The sequence below is a fragment of the Nannospalax galili genome, unplaced genomic scaffold, assembly GCF_000622305.1.
Source record: "Nannospalax galili isolate Female #2095 unplaced genomic scaffold, S.galili_v1.0 scaffold312, whole genome shotgun sequence".
NCBI classification, from domain to species: Eukaryota; Metazoa; Chordata; class Mammalia; order Rodentia; family Spalacidae; genus Nannospalax; species Nannospalax galili.
The window spans coordinates 7411538-7429393 of NW_008335967.1; the positions used below are offsets into that span (position 1 = coordinate 7411538).

The following is a 17856-nucleotide window of genomic DNA, read 5'->3' on the forward strand; positions in this document are numbered from 1 at the left end:
AAGCACACTTCCTCTATTCCCATCCCAGTGTTCCAAAAATGTTGAGAGGAGGTAGACAGTCCCCCAGACCACAGTTGGAGAACCACTGGTCTAAAATGAGATGGATGGATTTGGGGTTAGACACTTCTTGTTGCTAATTTCTTTTTCAGTATGTTCTTTTGGTCTTCTAGCTATAATGAATTCTAAAAATGGCATGTTGTTCATTCTTTTAATAGTGGTGATTAAAGAGTATATTCTGTATGTTAATACCACCTGGGTTAGATCCTACATTTGTTACTTATGTAAAACACTAGGCAAGTTCATCTTTCTGTCTATTCCTTACCTATGAAATATGGTATAAACCATGCTTTCCTCAAGGTTGTTACATATAAAACCATTACCATCAGTACTGGGAAAGCAGTCAATAAGTGCAGGCTGTTGTGTATTCACTTTTTTAAAGATGTCTTAGAAATGATAGTGAAAGGAGATGCACAGCTTACAAGTTTGCGAATGTATTTACCTAATTACTGAATTTCTGTTTTTTCAATGAAGGAATCTCGTAGGCTCTATCAGTTTCATTATGTGAACTGGCCTGACCATGATGTTCCTTCTTCATTTGATTCTATTCTGGACATGATAAGCTTAATGAGAAAATACCAGGAACACGAAGATGTGCCTATTTGTATTCATTGCAGGTACAAAAGAATTTTCCACATATATAAGTTCAGTGTTTTTCTTGAAGTTTGTTGTGAAATAAAGTTTTAGTCTGCAATAATAAGATAATTCAGAGCTTCTCCTAAACCTAGCATAGTATGTTTGAGAATGAGGCCCTATAAAGTGATGCACTCTAATCTGGATAATAGGCTATCTAAATGTTACATTAAAATATCTTCAACTCTGATACTTATCAATGGTCAGGCAATTTTCATGAATGATAATTATTGACCTAAGATTTTTTTTAAATGTATATAGATATACATAGAGAGGGTCTTAGTGATCTATGACACCGTTGGTCTCAAGGCATATACTAGATGTGGTTGCACATGTCTGTAATTCCAGGACTAAAGAGACTAATGCAGGCAGGCAGATCTCAAGGAGTTCAAAGCTAGTTTAGGCTACATAGTAAGACTCTGTCTCAGAAACAAATTTAAAAAGAAAAAGGAATACATCATTATTTTATATTTAGTAAAATGAGAACTCAATTTTAATCTCATTTTAATCCACTGCAAATTATACAGGAAGAAGGTCATTTGTAAGATACACACCAATTTCAGAGCTATAACAAACAATGTAGATTGAAAAGGTATATTTTACAAGTGATGAAAAACTCAGTGCTATTTCTTTTATTTTTATTTTTATTTTATGTGTATGAGTGTATCGCCTGCATGTATGTGAGTGCACCCATGTCGTGCAGTGCCAAGGAGGTCAGAAGAGGGTTTTGGATTCCCCTGGAACTGGAGTTAAGGGTGGTTCATAGCCACCATGTGGGTGCTGGTAATCGAACCTGGGTCCTCTGCAAGAGCAGTCAGTGCTCTTAACCTCTGAGCCATCTCTCCAGCCCCCTCAGTACTATTTCTATTCCAGGGGAACAAATTTCCGTGTTTATACCACTGCCTAACATATCATTAAGTTACAGTTCACAACCACTGAAGTCTTAGAGCAGGGAACAAGCAGTCTTGAATTTAACTATATCTCTATCTATGTTAAATTGCTCTGTAGAAATCTTTTCATTCTTTCAGATAATATTTGAATTCTAATTCCTGTTTCCAAAATTAGTAATTTTGACATGTAAGAAATCATGTAAACCTTTCAATTTTGAGACAGTGAATATGATATTTATTTATTTATTTATGAGTAAGTAATGTATTCCAAGTATGGGATTGGTGGTTAATTCTGCTCAATACTTTAAGACAAAATCTTGTTATAACCAGCTGTTCTTAATTGAACACTGAGCTGTTTTCATTACCTGGTTATTTTCTCTACTCATAAGCTTATAAAAAAATAATACTTATAACAAAATGTTGCAGTTGAGAGGACGACATCCTAAATTTTTTTCCATGTATGGGAAGTTAAGAATGAATGGTTCCATAAATCATAAGCATCTATAGGATTCTTAAATGCTTAAATATTGTCCATCCTTTGTTCTGTGTTTTATGTGATAATATGTCTATTCTAGTGGACTTCCAAGATTACAGTTTATAACTCTCCTGCTAGAAACTAACTCATTGTTGCTCTTTTTAGAAAGCTTTCAAAGGAATGTATGGTCCCATTTAGGTGACCACCACTCTTTAAAAAAACAAACAAAAAAAAGTGATTGTTTAATTGTTGTGTCTATGTGAGGTCAGAGGGCAGCTTGCATTAGTCAGTTCTCTTTCTACCATATGGGTCGTGAGTATTATTATTAGCCTTTGCAGCAGTGACCTTACCTATTGAGGCATATCATCAGTCTTTTTTTAATTATTATTATAATTTAAAGACGGTATCTCAGAAGCCTAGGCTGGCCTTGAACTTCTGCCTCTATCTGGAATTATAAACCAGACATGAGCCTCTGTACTTGGCTTGATTTTTGTTTTGTGTTTTTGATTGATACTTTAGAGTATTCAAGGAATTGGTAAGGTGGTTGATGCCTATGTAGTCTCAGCACTTGGGAGACTAAGGCAGGAGAATTGCTGTGAGCTAAAGGACAGCCTGTGCTATAGAATGAGCCTGTCTCAAAACAAAACAAAAAACGACATGGTAGCCCATGCCTTTGATACCAACACTCAAGAGGCAGAGGCAGTTGGATCTCTGTAAGTTTGAGGCCTGCCTGATCTACATAGCAAGCTCCAGACTAGCCAGGTCTACGTAGTGATACCTTGTCTCAAAACAAACAAAAAAACTAACCAAAAAAAAACTAAAAAGAGAAAAAAGAAAACCAGATAGAGAGATACAGCTAAGGGAAGATAGTAAACAGTGTATTAAATAAAGAAGAAATACATTTACTACTTACATTAGTTTTCTGGTGCTGTGGAAAAAACAGGAAGAAAAGCAACTTAAGAAAGAAAGGATTTATTTCAGCTTGCAGTTGTAGAGATGATATCCTTAATGGTAGGGAAAGCATGGCAACAGGAGAGAGAACAGGAAGTAGGGTGAGACTATAAATCCACAAAGCCCACCCTGAGTATCCCCCTCCTTAAAGATTACATAACCTCCCCAAGTAGCATCACCAATAGGGAACCAAGTATTCGAATACAAAGTGTTTCTCTTTCAAACCACCATATTACTTTAGCTTTACTTTTTTTTCTTTCCTAAAGATTTTATTTTTATTTTATGTGTATGAGTGTTTTGTCTGCATATATGTAAGCACACCACTGTATGCATGTCTGGTGCCCACAGAACCCAGAAGAGGCTTTCAGATCCCGTGGACCTGGAGTTAAGGATGGTTGTTATCTGCAATGTGGGTGCTAGGAACTGAACTTGTGTTTTTGAAGAGCAATAAGTGCTATTAACTGTTGAGCCATCTCTGCAGACCATGCATAGCTTTACTTTTTTAAGGACATGTATAGTGCCTATAGAACTGTTAGGAAGAATGCAGTTTTTAAGAGTAAAGGTGGCCAGGTGTGGTGACATTTAATTCTAGCACTCTGAAGGCAAGAGACAGGAGAATCTCTGTGAGATTGAGGCCAGTCTGGTCTATCTAGTGAGTTCCAGGCCAGCTAGGGCTATAAAGAGACCCTCTCTCAACCAGCTAAACAACCACCTCCCAAAAAAGAGTAAAAGTTGAATTAGTCATAAAAATATCAGATGTTTGCAAATAGCTTTGCAATATAGGTGTGATATCCATGAATATTTCAGAACCTAATTTTAAGAATTTCATTGGATCAATGTATGTGTTCCAAATTGAATAAAAGCTTTTTGAATCCTAAGGCAATCTACTCTTACTTAGTCTTTGATTTTTATTAGCTTCTTCAAAAGGCCTTCTGTAGTCACATTTATTATAAAAAGTAAATGAAGGAAATTCAAACATGGTAGTACATGCCTGTAATTCTAGCACTAGGAAGCTGAGGTAGGCAGATCTCTTGAGTTCAAGGCCAGTTTGATCTACTTAGTGAGTTCTAGACCAGCCAGGGCTACATAGTAAAACCTTGTCTCCACAAAAAGCAAGTAAATAAAAATTCCCAGCTTTCTGATTTCTTGGTTGGTTACTTAAAGATTAAAAGATTTCTTTTAGTAAAGAGAGTAGCACTGAGTATTTTTTTTCTTATTCAGTTGGTATGCTTATAATTAGTGAAATAGCCCTCTGCTTCTTAGGTCTAAGAAAGTGGCTTGCTGATAGAAATGTGAGAATTGTCTGAGAAATTGACCCAATTAAAGTAATTTTTTTCCCATAGTTAATTTATTGGTTTGTTGACTGGCTAAAAAAGAAAACTGTTGGGCTGGAGAGATGGCTCAATGGTTACAAGCACTTACTGCTCTTGCAGAGAACCTGGGTTCAAGTCCCAGCACCCATATAGAAGATACAAGCCATCCTTAACTCCAGTTCCAGGGGAATCTGATGCCCTCTTCTGACCTCCAGGGCATTGCACGACACAGGTGCACTCACATATATATGAGCAATATACTCATACACATAAAATAAAAATAATAATAAAATATTTTTGAAAAAGAAAAACACTGGTTGTTCTTGCAGAAGACCCAGGTTCAAATCCCAGCACCCACGTGGTAGCTAACAACTGTCCGTAACTCCAGCCCCAGGGGATCTGACAGCTTCTTCTGACCTCAGCTGGCATTGCACAACACAGGTGCACTTACCTACATGCAGGCAATACACACATACACATAAAATAAAAATAATACTTTTTTTAAAGTTTAATTAAAAAGAAAGAAAGAAAACTTAAGTTCTAGAATTGAAAGAAATTGCTTTGACTTGATAAGTTTTTTTGTAAATTATTTGAAGTTATTTCAATAATCCTGTTCTGTCATGTTATCCAGTCAGTGACCATAGTTCTTTAGTTCATTTTATCAGGATTTTTCTGGTTTTGAAAGTTGACCATTTAATACTTTTAAATATTCAAAATGGTGTGTTAACTGCAGTGACTTAGGAAACATATCCACAAAGGAAAGAAAATGTGTCCTTTCAGTGTACAGTATGCTTGCTTGCTTGTTTATTTGTTTGTAGACAGGATCTCAGGACCTAGCCCAGTCTGACTCCTGCATCACTACACTCATCTCTACAGTATTTTTATAAGAATGTTTCCCCATTTAATATAACTTCCACATCACTTTTTAAACTTTTTTCTGGTTCCAATTAGTTCTTCAGGAGGTAATGGTGCATCAGTTGTCTTTGATGGGGGTAACGGAGAGGGCTGGTAAAATCATTGATGGTTCTAAAATCGATTTCTAGGGCTTGCAGCTTTCTTTATCTTTTCTATAACCATTACAAATTGAAATGATTTACTGCTTCCTCCTCTACACCAAAACACAGAGGTGTCTTGTACATAGCATAATTTTATCTCTATAGAATATTATTTGCTAGAATTAAACTTACAAAGTAAAGATTTACAGGCATTCTGTGAGTCATTTATTCCTAGAAGTTCCTGAAGTTAAAATTTTAAAATATGTAAATATTAATGTTAAGGATGATGCCATGACTACCTGTTTTGTTTACTAAGTAGAATTTCATCAAATTTCTGAAATTTTTTCTTCTAGTTCTGAATGTTATCTGTCTTTTATTTAAAGAAATCAAATTGGTTTTCTCAAACTTTGTATCCTTAGTGCAGGCTGTGGAAGAACAGGTGCCATCTGTGCCATAGATTATACATGGAATTTACTAAAAGCTGGGGTAAGAATAATTTTTATACAGCATTATGTCCAGTTTATTATGATCATTGTATTTAATATTAGCTTGTAAGTTCTAGCATTTGTTAGGCATATTGTATTTTCAGAGTTAGTTTTACCATGTAAGGAATGAGGATAATGAACAAGTATAAATGCTACATACTGCCTTGAGATTTTTGTACTCGTCCACAGAATACAAGCTTCTTTCACTGAATGAATACCTACCTATGTTAGGGACATGAGTGTACATGGACTTTTCCAGATAAAGAATACTTTATTTTTTATTTTTATGTATGTGAGTTTTTTGCCTGTGTGTATGTAAGTATACCACATGCATGCAAATTCATGGAGCCCAGAGAGGCCATCCCTGGAACTGAAGTTAGGATCATTGTTAGCCATGTGGGTACTGGGAACCAAACCTGGGTACTCTGCAAGAACAGCCAGTGCTCTTAAACACTGAGCCATCTCTCCAGCCTCTCAGATAAAGAATTCTTAATGACTTTTATATTCTCGGTATAAATGTACTGGTTTTAGGAAGTATATTTACCTGTGGTGTTTTAAGAATGCACAGTGTGGAGGCAAAGTGCACAGATTAAAAATCTGGCTCTCAGATTTTAGTTTGTTACTGGTTTTTATTGCTTTTACTTTAGCATTGTTGATTATATCACTACTCTTTCCAAGAAATTGTGTTTGATGCTATAGAGGCTACAAAGATAAATAAGACAGTTTCTTTTTTGTAAGTATGTGTGGCTTTTTTTTTTTTTTTTTTTTTTTTTGTGTTCATAGCGTTATAATAGCTGAATATAGTAAGTCTGCATCTTTTAAATAGGCAATAGATCGTGTGTTCATAGCGTTATAATAGCTGAATATAGTAAGTCTGCATCTTTTAAATAGGCAATAGAGTCAATACAATACTTAATATTTTTCTGTCCTTTTCCTTTGCCATGTTTCCTTTTTTTCATTTTTTCTAGGGAATATGCAAGTTTTAGACAATTCCTTAAAAATGTCTCGGGGCTCAAAAAATCCAAAACCAAAAAACTTGTGCCAGGTGAGATGGTACATGCCTTTAATTCCAGCACTTGGGAGGTAGAGGCAGGTGGATCTCTATGAGATGGAAGCCGCCCTGGTCCACATAGCAAGTTTTAGGCTAGCTGGGGCTAGAGGCAGAACCTGTCTCTAAAAATAAAAAATAATTTTTTAAAAAGAATCTTCCTGGGATAAAAAATGTACTAGAATTCTCTTATTTTAATATTAGAGTCGAAGATTAAAACTGGAGAGATGGCTCATCGGTTAAGAGCACTGACTGCTCTTGTAGAGGACCCAGGTTCGAGTCCCAGCACCCACATGGTGGCTATTAACCGTCCTTAACTCCAGTTCCAGGGAATCCGAAGCCCCCTTCTGATCTCTGCGGCATTGCACAACATAGGTGCACTCACATACATGCAGGCAATATACTCGTACACATAAAATAAAAATAATAAATAAATATATTTTTTAAAAAAACTGAAATAGGAAAAATATTTAAATAAACATCAGCAAACAAAATTTGAAGTTTTTTCAGGGGATTTAAATGTTTAAAACATCACTAAAGTTTTAAATTTCAATTGTCATCACCATTTGATTGAATTTGACTTATCTAGATAGAACCTAGACCTTAGCTAGAAGTTAATATAAAAATCCTTTTTTCTATAAAGCTATAAGCCTGGAAATCATTCAAATTCTGATAGTGTCTCCTGTGTTGAGATTGCCGTCTTTACTGATATACAAGTTGGCAGAGTATAGATTGCTTATGTCACAATTGCCTGTTCTAGTAGACTCTAATCAAGATATTCAAGGAATTGTCTAGGTTGTTTAACGGTCATTACCTGGAGATGAAGCCTATGAGATCTGTTTTGTTGTTGTTCTTGTTGTTGTTTTGTCTTTTGGAGACAGGGCCTCCCTATAGCCCCAGCAGGCCTGGAACTTGCTGTATAGACCAGGCTGGCCTCACTCACAGAGATCCGCCTTCCTCTGCCTCCTGAGTGCTGGGATCAAATGTGTGTACCACCATGCCTGGCTGAGATCTATATTTTTAGATAGCTCTTTAGCTCTTTAACTGGTTCTTGTATAGCCAAATCCAAAGAGACACTGATTCAAATTCTTTATTATATTTACAGTGATTCTAGATGGCCTAAATTTCTCTCCTTCTATAATCTTAAGCTTTATCCATATCCAACTTTTTAGTTCTCCAAATAAATTGTATATTCCATCTCCCATGGTTGTATATGTTACCTTCATTTTTTTATGGATTAACCTTTTACTGTCCCAATTTGTGTGTGTTCATGTGTATGTATATGTTCATTTATGCACATGTGCATGCACAGGTGTGTGCACATGTATGTGGAGGACAGAGTTTGACATCAGGTATCTTCCTGATTTATTCTCCATCTTTTTTTTATAACAATAAAATTTTCTAAACTTGGAGCTCACCAACTCATCTGGACTCCAGGAAGGTCCATTCCCTCAGTACTGGGGTTGCAGATACATGCCATCATACCTTGCTTTTTAACTTGAGTGCTGGGTATCAGTACCCAGGTCCTCCTCCTTGCAGAGCAAACACTTTTCTGACTGAGCCATCTCCTCAGCCCCTTCATACCCAATTTAGTTCCACTCTATCCATCAGTTTGTCATAGTCTCTTTATTCCCACAGTACTATAGTTGTGCTTTGGATATTTGTTCAACATCTCACTGCAGCTTGACTACTATCAACTCTCTGTCTACAATGCTATGACAGTGATTGATAGGTAGTGGTCAATAATGTTGACAGTTACCCATTTTGTATCTAAGGTCTACATGAAAAGTTGATAAGTATTTTACTGTTTTCTAAAGTGCTCTACAGTTTACATGTGCAAAATTCTTTGTTGTAGAAAATACCAGAGGAATTTAATGTATTTAATTTAATACAAGAAATGAGAACACAAAGGCATTCTGCAGTACAAACAAAGGTATAGTTGTTTATTTCACTTTATGAACTATATTTTTATAGGTGCGTTCCTATTTTTTTTATTGTCTTATCATTTATCTTTCTAATAGGAGCAGTATGAACTTGTTCATAGAGCTATTGCCCAACTATTTGAAAAACAGCTGCAACTGTATGAAATTCATGGAACCCAGAAAATTGCTGATGGTGTAAGTGTTCTTTGATGATTAATTTTAGTGTAATTACTTTTTACCAAGATGTACTATTTAGCATTAGTCATCTTGTGTTTTGTCTAGTATGAAAGTATCCATAACAGGAGTTATTTTTACCTGACCTAGATTTTACTAACTCATTTAACTTAGCCTTTAGGTAAATATTTAGTGAATCCAAACTAAATAAAATACAGATGGAAAAAGAAAATCTTATATCAAAAGTCATAATTCATTATTTCAAGTATAAACTACACTTTGAAAACTTTGCTGCATTGTTCTCTCTTTTCTTTCATTCCCAACTAAACAGCTGTACATTAATTCTACTTGAATTTTATTTAAGCGTGATAATATAACATTTTGTAATTTTTTGCATATACTACATGCTTTTCTACTCTTTGAGACAGGATCTTGCTATATAACCAAGGCTGGCCTCAAATGTGAAATTCTCTTGCCTCAGCCTCCTGATTGCTGGGATTATAGTCATGTCCAGGCATTCCTGGACTCAAACCCTCTTCCTCCCTCAGGCTCCTGAGGAGTTGGGATCACAAGCACCTTCTACAGGCCAGCTCAAAGTACCTTTTGGTTTAAAAAGAAAATAAAACTTTATCAACTGAAAACATAGTCAAGTAACTTATCTAAGATGTAGGCAAAGGTGAAACTCCTTCCTGTCTTCTTTCTTCTTGTCTAGCATTACCTACCTAAATAAATGTGTTTACTTCCTGAGAATGAAATTAATACTGGGAAGTATTTTATATAGTCATTTCACCTCTTCTCTATTCATAATCCTAAGTCTCTTAAGTTCTTACAGTTGTTCTGAGTTTGGATACTAATGTGTTAATGTGGTCATTAGTTCTTGTGTCCCACAAGAACTGTGGTTAATCTACATGGGCTCTCCCTCTCTTTGCGGATCTCTTAGTTAGTGATATGAGAGAGATAGTCCCTAATGAAATAGTTACTACACATGGTACCAGTGGGAGGGCACAACAGGGAATGCTTAAAGTAAATCCTAAAACCAGTTTTCAGGTTCAGATTAGTAATGAAATCATTGTACTATCCAAAAGAGATCACCTCAAGGTGAAGGATATGAGCCTTGTTTGTTGGCTTTCTTTCCCCTCTATGCATAGGTCTTTAGTAGTAGTGACCCTAGGGAAGAAGGGGTAATCTTACTTGATTTGAGGGGATGGGGGGATTTGATCTTTTCTTTTGACCAGAGTGGCCTTGAACTCAGAGATCTGTCTGCCTCTGTCTCCCATTACAATAGCATTTGAAATGTGCTGACATGCTGAGACATGTTGATCTTTTAGTAATTGGTGATGTGCTGATTTTTTTTTTAATATAAATCTCTTCTGTTGAAATTTGATCCTTTGGGCTAAATACAAGGCTATAGTTTTAAGAACTGTTTTCTTACTTGGCAAAACTGATATGTTTCAAAAAAAGTCAAAATCCAGAAAAAATTTAGTTGACACATGAGGAAGGGAATTTTTTTTTCTCATAATTTTAGTTTTTTTTTTTTTTTTCTCCCCTTGGCAGAATGAAATAACCACTGAAAATATGGTCAGCTCTATAGATGGTGAAAAACAAGATTCTCCTCCTCCAAAGCCACCAAGGACTCGCAGGTATTGTATGTCTTAGAACATATTCTTTAAAAAGATTCTTTTACTTTAGTAACTTAATTAAAATGACAAGTTCTGAGCACTTTTTAGTTTTATAACTATTCTTCCATTTAGAGTGTAGCAAATGTATGGAAATTGATGTTTCTAGTATACTAAAATTTTTGTTTTGAATGAAGTGTCAGTAGTATATATTACCAGAGTATAGTGGCCCAACCATGAATCAACTATAGCTCGTTTTGTGTGTGTTACAAATAAAATTTAAACTGTTCTAAAGATGTCCATTTTCTTAGAATGACTGAACTAGTAATATGCTTATCAAAATTGTCTACATGTTGAAGAAGTTACATGAAATTACATGAAAATATTACTGGCAAAGATGGATTTCTTCCTGTAGTTTTTCTTTTATACCAGTCTCATCTGTAACAGTTAAAATCATATTTCTTTTCTTTTAATGTTTTTAATCTTAATTTTTTCGGGTTTTTTTTTTTTTTTTGGTTTGTTTTAGGATAGAATATTGCCATATAGACCAGGCTAGCCTCAAACTTGAAGTGATCCTCTTGCCTCTTAGTCTTGAGTGCTGGGATTATAGGTCTGGCCCACAATGCCTGTCCTCTTCCTTTTCAGTATAGCTGCTAGATCAGTTATGTAGTTATTTTAGTTTCAGTCATTTATCTGTGGAGTTGTAGGAATCTCACTTACCTCAGCTTTTTTTTTATAATGAATTGAAACTTCCATACATAAGTACCTTATTTACATAATTTCCATATCTCCCCTCTCCTTTCCAACTCTCCCGTCCTCCCCTACTGTTTCTTAATTCTGTGACCCCTACTTTTTTATAATAGTATATGAGAAAGAGAGAGAGAGAAAGAGAGAGAACACCTACTGAGTTCATTTAGTGTTGCTCCTATGTACATGTGTTTAGGACTGACCACTTGGGATGGGTGACCTATCAATGAAGTTGCCCCTGAAGAAAACTTATTCATTTTCATTCTCTCTACTTCACTTCCTCCTTCGCTTCCTCTCTCTCAGTAGTCATTGATTACCTGTATCTCTCCATCTAGGGGTGAGACCTTGTGAAATATCCCCCATCCACATTGGCATGTCCATTGTTGTTGTTATACAGGTCCTGTTTAGGCAACCATACTGTTGAGATTTCATGGGTACAGCTTCCCAACTTATCTAACAGCAGGCTTCCTGGTCCTCTGGCTCTTAGAATCTTTCCATCCCCTTTTCTGTGATGTTTCCTGAGACTTAGGTGTAGTGACTGCATTGTAGGTGTATCAGTTGGAGCTTGTAACTTTACAATTTAACGTTACTATTCATCTAAGTATTGTACTAAGGGTTAAATAAAACTATTATAAAGCTGAGCCTGGTGGTGTAAGCATGTAATCCCAACTATGTGGGAAACTAAATATCTTAGTTATTTGAGGGGGAAAAAAGTGTTTATTTTTGGCTTACAGTTCCATGGTGCAGTTTAGCATCAGGAAAGTCATGACAGCAAGAGCTTGAGGTACCTGGTCACGTTTTTTTTTTATCTACAGTCAAGAACTGAGGAGCAGTGTTTGTGCTGAACTTACTTTTTCCTTTTATACAGTCCAGGATTCCAGCCCAGAGAATGGTACCACCAACACTGGGCATGTCTTTCCACCTCAGTTAACTTAAGATGATCCACCCCTCTTTGTCATGGCCAGAGGCCTCCCAAGTGATTCAAGTTGAAAACCAAAATGAAAACATCACAGTAAGGCTAGAGGATAGCAAGTTCAAGGCCAGCCTGGGCTATTTAGTAAGACCCTATCTCAAAGTAAAATGTGAAAAAAGAGAAGTGTGTGATAGAGCCCTTGCCTAGTATAGCTAGCATGCATGAGGTCCTGACTTCAGTTCCTAGTATTGGAGGGCAGGAAAGGAACCAGAATTTACAGTGTCTTTTCTTACTCATAGCTCTACCCAAACTGATTACCAAAAAAATAGGCTCTTGCTGGGTGTGGTGGCACACACCTTTAATCCCAGCACTTGGGAGGCAGAGGCAGGTGGATCTCTGTGAGTTTGAGGTCAGCCTGGTCTACATAATGAGTTCCAGGCCAGCTGGGACTACAGGGAGACTCTGTCTCAAAAAGACCAAAAAAAAGACTTTATATGCAGAATTCACCAATTCTTTCTCCCGTAAACATTCGTTCAGTGAAAGTTGAATGAAATTATGCGAAGTGGCTAGGGATGGATTTGACATTGCACTGGTAAGAACAACCCTCTTTCCAAAAGAAAAAGCTGACAGCTTTTTTCAGTACCTGAAATTTTAGTGAGGATTCCCGGACTCTTAGGGAAATTTGTTTTAAATTTTGTTCACTCAACTTTCTGTTTACCTGTGAAGGGATCTAAGTATGGAGAGAGACATATTTGCCTATTGCTAAAGCTATTCCTTGAAAAATATGTTATTATTTTTAGGTACAATTTTTTTTTCAACAATTTTTTACATTTATTTCTTTGTGTATGTGTGTAAGGCATATTTATCTGGGCCTGCATGTGCCATGGTGCACTTACGGAGATCAGAGGACAACTTGCAGGAGCCTTCTCTCCTTCCACCATGTGGGTCCTGGGGATCAAACTCCGATTGTTGGGCTTGGCAGCAAGTGGTTTTACCCACTGAACCTTTTCACTGGCCCTAATTTTTCATTGTTAACATTTAATGATATTATATATGAAGCATGTATCTTGCTACATGCCTGGCCTGTAGTAGTAAATTTTTAGCATGTAATTATTATAGCCTTTAGAATACTTCTGTGTGCTTCTCTGAGAAATTTGGTAATTATATATAGATGAGGTTAGGTCTCAGCATTTTAAATTTGCAAGATATTAGGTGTTGACTAATAACACTTCTTACTGATTCTTTCTGGTTTCCACTTTAATTTCTATCAAGATTGGCACTTGGGAACTTGTTGAAAGAAGCTATTTGAAACATAAGCTGTTAATTCTCTGACTTTTTTGTTCCATATACTTCTAGGATCCTAAAAGTACTAGCTTTAAAGGAAGCTAAGTGAATATTTTAATTTGGCTTTTGAGATTGAGCCAGTGTAGAAATATTTTCAAGTTTATACCAGTATTTATGATTTATTTGTGTGTTCTACCTCTTAACAATGTGTAGCCTATTTATAATTTTGCAGGTAAAAAAAAAATGAGTAGCTCTGAATTTTAGGACTTTTCTCCTATATCTTTTCAAAAGTTTGATTACAATCCCTCTTTAATAAAAGATAGTCACAGATGAATATGAACATAAAAATATATAGTTTAAGAAAGGTTTTTTTCAGGGACTAATGAGGTGAATCAGTGGTTAATAGTGCTTCCGGCTCTTGCAGCGCTACTTCTAAATCATAGAACTTTTTGATTTTTTTTTTTTTTTTTTTTTCTTTTTTTTTTGAGACAGGGTCTCACTATGTAACTTTGGCTGACCTCACTCTGTAGACTAGGTTGGCTTCTACCTATCTACCTTCCAGGTGCTGGGATTAAAGGTATATATCACCATGCCCAGCCCTAAATCAGATTTTGAATAGCAGATTTCACTGTGTCTGTTTTTAATATGTATTTGTTAAACTATTTACCAATACCAGCATAGTGGAAGTATTTCCTTTTAGCTACACAAAAGGATGGGTGCCTTAGTAAGTTTTATCTTCATCTATTTAATATTTCAGGCACAGTGACAATACTCCTGACATTCTCTTCTAAGGCAGCTGTAGTCAAATAGCTTTAACTAGGAAGTAGGACAACAGAAAGACAATGTAGTTCTTCTTTAGGCCTTTTGATCTCTGGATTAGAGGTCAAGATTTACTGAAGATTCATTATATAACTGATAATGGAAGATTTGAGCATAAGATCTCTCAGATTCTGGATAATAATACACAGAGCAGTCAGGGGATAAAGAAAGAATTAGAAAACAGTGATATAAAGGCCATAAAGGAGAGGGGATTTGTTTGGTGTGGTTTGTTTTGGCAGTGCTAGGGAAAGAACCCAGGGCTTCCTGCATGGGAAGCAAGCATTCTGCCATCGAGCCACATACTCAGCCCCTGAGAGTGTATTTTATATGACAAAAACAGCATGACTGAATACTCACTTCAAAGTGCTGCCTGGGATAATGAACTAGATTTCCAAACCTATTTTTTGTGGAAATGGAGGCATTTGCAGAATTAACACAAGGAGTTATGGTTGATTCAAATCTAAGTTTTGAAACTACCTTATTTGGGGAACTGTTGAATAGTGTAGAATGTGGTGGAACATTGGTAACTTAAAACCTTGAAAACATAGCAAGTAGAAAATTAGATGACACTAGACTTGGTGGCTCAGACTTGTAATTCCAGCATTGGAGAGACTGAGGCAGTTTTGAGGATTGCCATGAATTCAGGACTAGCCTGAATTAAAAAGTGAGGTCCAGGCCAGCCTAAACTACACAGTGAGAACCTGTCTTGAAAGGAAACAAAATTAGGTGATGGAAGAAATCTTTATTACATAGAACAAGTAGTATTCTGTCTTACTGTTCTGCTTTAAAAGTTTGTTTTTTTTTTTGAAATGTTTTCCTTTTAAACTTTTTAAAATATTTTATTTATTACTTTTATTTTCATGTGTATGAGTGTGTTGCCTGCACCTGTGTCGTACAGTGCCCATGGAGCTCAGAAGAGAGTGTCGAATTCCTCTGGAATTGGAGTTATGGACAGTTGTTAGCCACCATGTGGGTACTGGGAATCAAACCTAAGTCCTCTGCAAGAGCAGCCAGTGCTCTTAACAGCTGAGCATCTCTCCAGCCCCTTTTTAACTTTTTTTTTTTCCTATGTGTATGTGTGTGTTGCCTACATGTAGGTAAGCGCACCCATGTTGTGCAGTGCCCGCAGAGGACAGAAGAGGCTGTTGGATCCCCTGGAACTGGAGTTACGGACAATTGTTAGCTGCCATGTGGGTGCTGGGATTCGAACCTGGGTCTCCTGCAAAAACAGTCAGTGTTCTTAACCACTGAGCCATCTCTCCAGCCCCCTTTTTAACTTTTTAAAAGACAACTGAGTTGTCTTAAAGAGGATAATTGATAAGAATATGAAGTGAATAAAAGAAAAATCAGTAGCACTTAAGTAGAAAGTAGAACCTTAAGTAGAGATATGTTACTTTGATAAATGAAAAAATTAAGACTTCTTGGTTAGAAAAGTTAAATGTAACTTAGCTTTTAAGTAATATTTAAAGTATTTTCAAATTTGCCACAATTGTCAAAACATTTGCATATATCCTTCTGAAATTGACAATATGTTAAAGTGCATCTAGATTTATTAAAAGGCAAAAGTATCAAAGAAAATTCTGGAGAAAAACAATGATAGGACTAACCCTTTAAAAAATTATAAAATGCTAATATTTAAAATAGTTTCTTTCAGACTAAGTATGAGGGCTCACACCTATAGTGCCAGCACTTGGGAGGTAGAGGCAAGAAGATCAGAAGTTGAAGGTTAGGCCTGCCATATGGCTCAGCGGGTAAAAGTACTTATCAAACAAGACCAAAGACCTGAGTTCAAGTCCCCAGAACCCAGGGTGAAAGGAGAGATCCAACTTCTGAAAGTTGTCTTCTGACCTTCACATGCATTGTGACATACATACACATATATCACACACAAAAGTGATAAAGTTTTTTTTTTTTTTTAATTTAAATAGCTATTCGAGATCATCCTTGACTACTGACTGGTCTTTTTAAGACTGTATCTAAATAAATAAAATAGTTTGTTTCTACTAGTTAAAAAAAAAATGCCAGTAGCAGGGAGTTTTTAAAAACTACTTATTTAGTATATGCTCAATAGAGAGATAGAAGTTATTTGTTAAGTCACATTCTCTCATTTTACAAAACCACTTTACCATCTTCTTGCAAAAAAAGTGCTTAAATCTTTTTATCACACCAAATACCTAATTAAGCCTTAGGTGGTTAAATGAATTAAATACAAAAAAAAATTCAAACCATTACAAACAAAATACAAATTAATGTTTGACAAACGTGTAGAAGCAGATACCAAAGAAAGGGTAAAGAAAGTCACAGATAACAAGATTGATTCATCGCAGCACTTAAAACTTATAGCTTTAATTATTCATTCCAAATTGACATCCTTTAGGCTAAGGGTAGGTTTTAGTTAAATATAGGGTTATATTATTTGCTCTTACTGTAGTTCTCTAATTTTCAGTGCTTTCTGTATTTTACTCTTCCTATTTCTCATTCTTGTATTCTTTCCTCTCACTGTTAAAAATAGCTTGATCTCAGATGTAATTCTGTTACTGATAGAGGTCAGGAAAAATAGATCACAGGTTAGGCATCTCTCTGAAATCCATAGCATAAGTAGTGTAGAAGATACCACTTTTTTGTTAAATGATAATCATTAGCATTGGTAGAACAGCTACTTACTATGGCACATCTTCCTCGTTTTTTAAATGACCATGTCTTTATTCTTTCTGTGAGTTGATGTCAGAATGATGAGTGATCTAATAGATGCAGTAATCTTGATCACACAGTGTTAATAGTTTTGTGTGTGTGTGATAAAACTCTGACCAAAAGCAACTTGAGGAGGAAAGGGTTTATTTCATCTTAAACTTTACAGGAAGTCATCAAAGGAAACCAAAGCAGGAACTCAAGGAAGGAATTGACCATGGTGGAATGCCATGTACTGGTTTACTTACTCTGGTTCACTTAGCTGTCTTTCTGATACTGCCCAGGCCCACCTGCCTAGTGATGTCACCACTCACAGTGGCCTGTGGATCTCCCACAGGCCAATCTAATGAAGGAAATTCCTCAACTGAGATTCCCTCTTCTCAGATGGCTCCCATTGTCAAGTTGACAAAAACTAACCAGCACATGGGTGTGGGTCTGTGGGTCTGATTTTCAGTTAACCTGAATGGCCTAGCAGAGTTTAGCTAAGAACACAATCTCTTATCTTTCAGTCTAATACTTTTGTTGATGGTGGTGGTGGTGGTAGTGGTTGGTTTTTTGAGAGTCTTGTTAGACTGGCCTCTGAACTCTGCATCTTCCTGCCTTAGCTCTGGGGTACTGTGATTATACGCCATGCACCATGTGCCAGGCTTCCAATGCTTGTTTTCATTAATGTGTCTGTTGTGATGTTTCCCCTTTCATCTCTGATTTTGTTAATTTGGAGGTGCTCTTTCTTTCTTTTAGTTAACTGGGCTAGCGGTCTATCAGTCTTGTTTATCTTTTCAAAGAACCAGCTCTTGGAATTGTTGATTCTTTGTATTGTTTTCTTTGTTTCAATTTCATTAATTT

At 36.1% G+C, this 17856-nt stretch overlaps 1 protein-coding gene across 2 annotated transcripts in view; it reads left to right on the forward strand.

Moving 5' to 3' along the window:
• The window catches only part of Ptpn12 (protein tyrosine phosphatase non-receptor type 12), an 82292-nt gene that overhangs the window by 49120 nt on the left and 15316 nt on the right, over window positions 1–17856 (forward strand). For both annotated transcript variants that reach the window (XM_008830777.3, XM_017797555.2), the window contains exons 8-12: window positions 532–674; window positions 5734–5800; window positions 8703–8780; window positions 8869–8964; window positions 10498–10583. In XM_008830777.3, the coding sequence (XP_008828999.1) occupies window positions 532–674; window positions 5734–5800; window positions 8703–8780; window positions 8869–8964; window positions 10498–10583 (470 nt within the window). The remainder of the gene's footprint in view (window positions 1–531; window positions 675–5733; window positions 5801–8702; window positions 8781–8868; window positions 8965–10497; window positions 10584–17856) is intronic.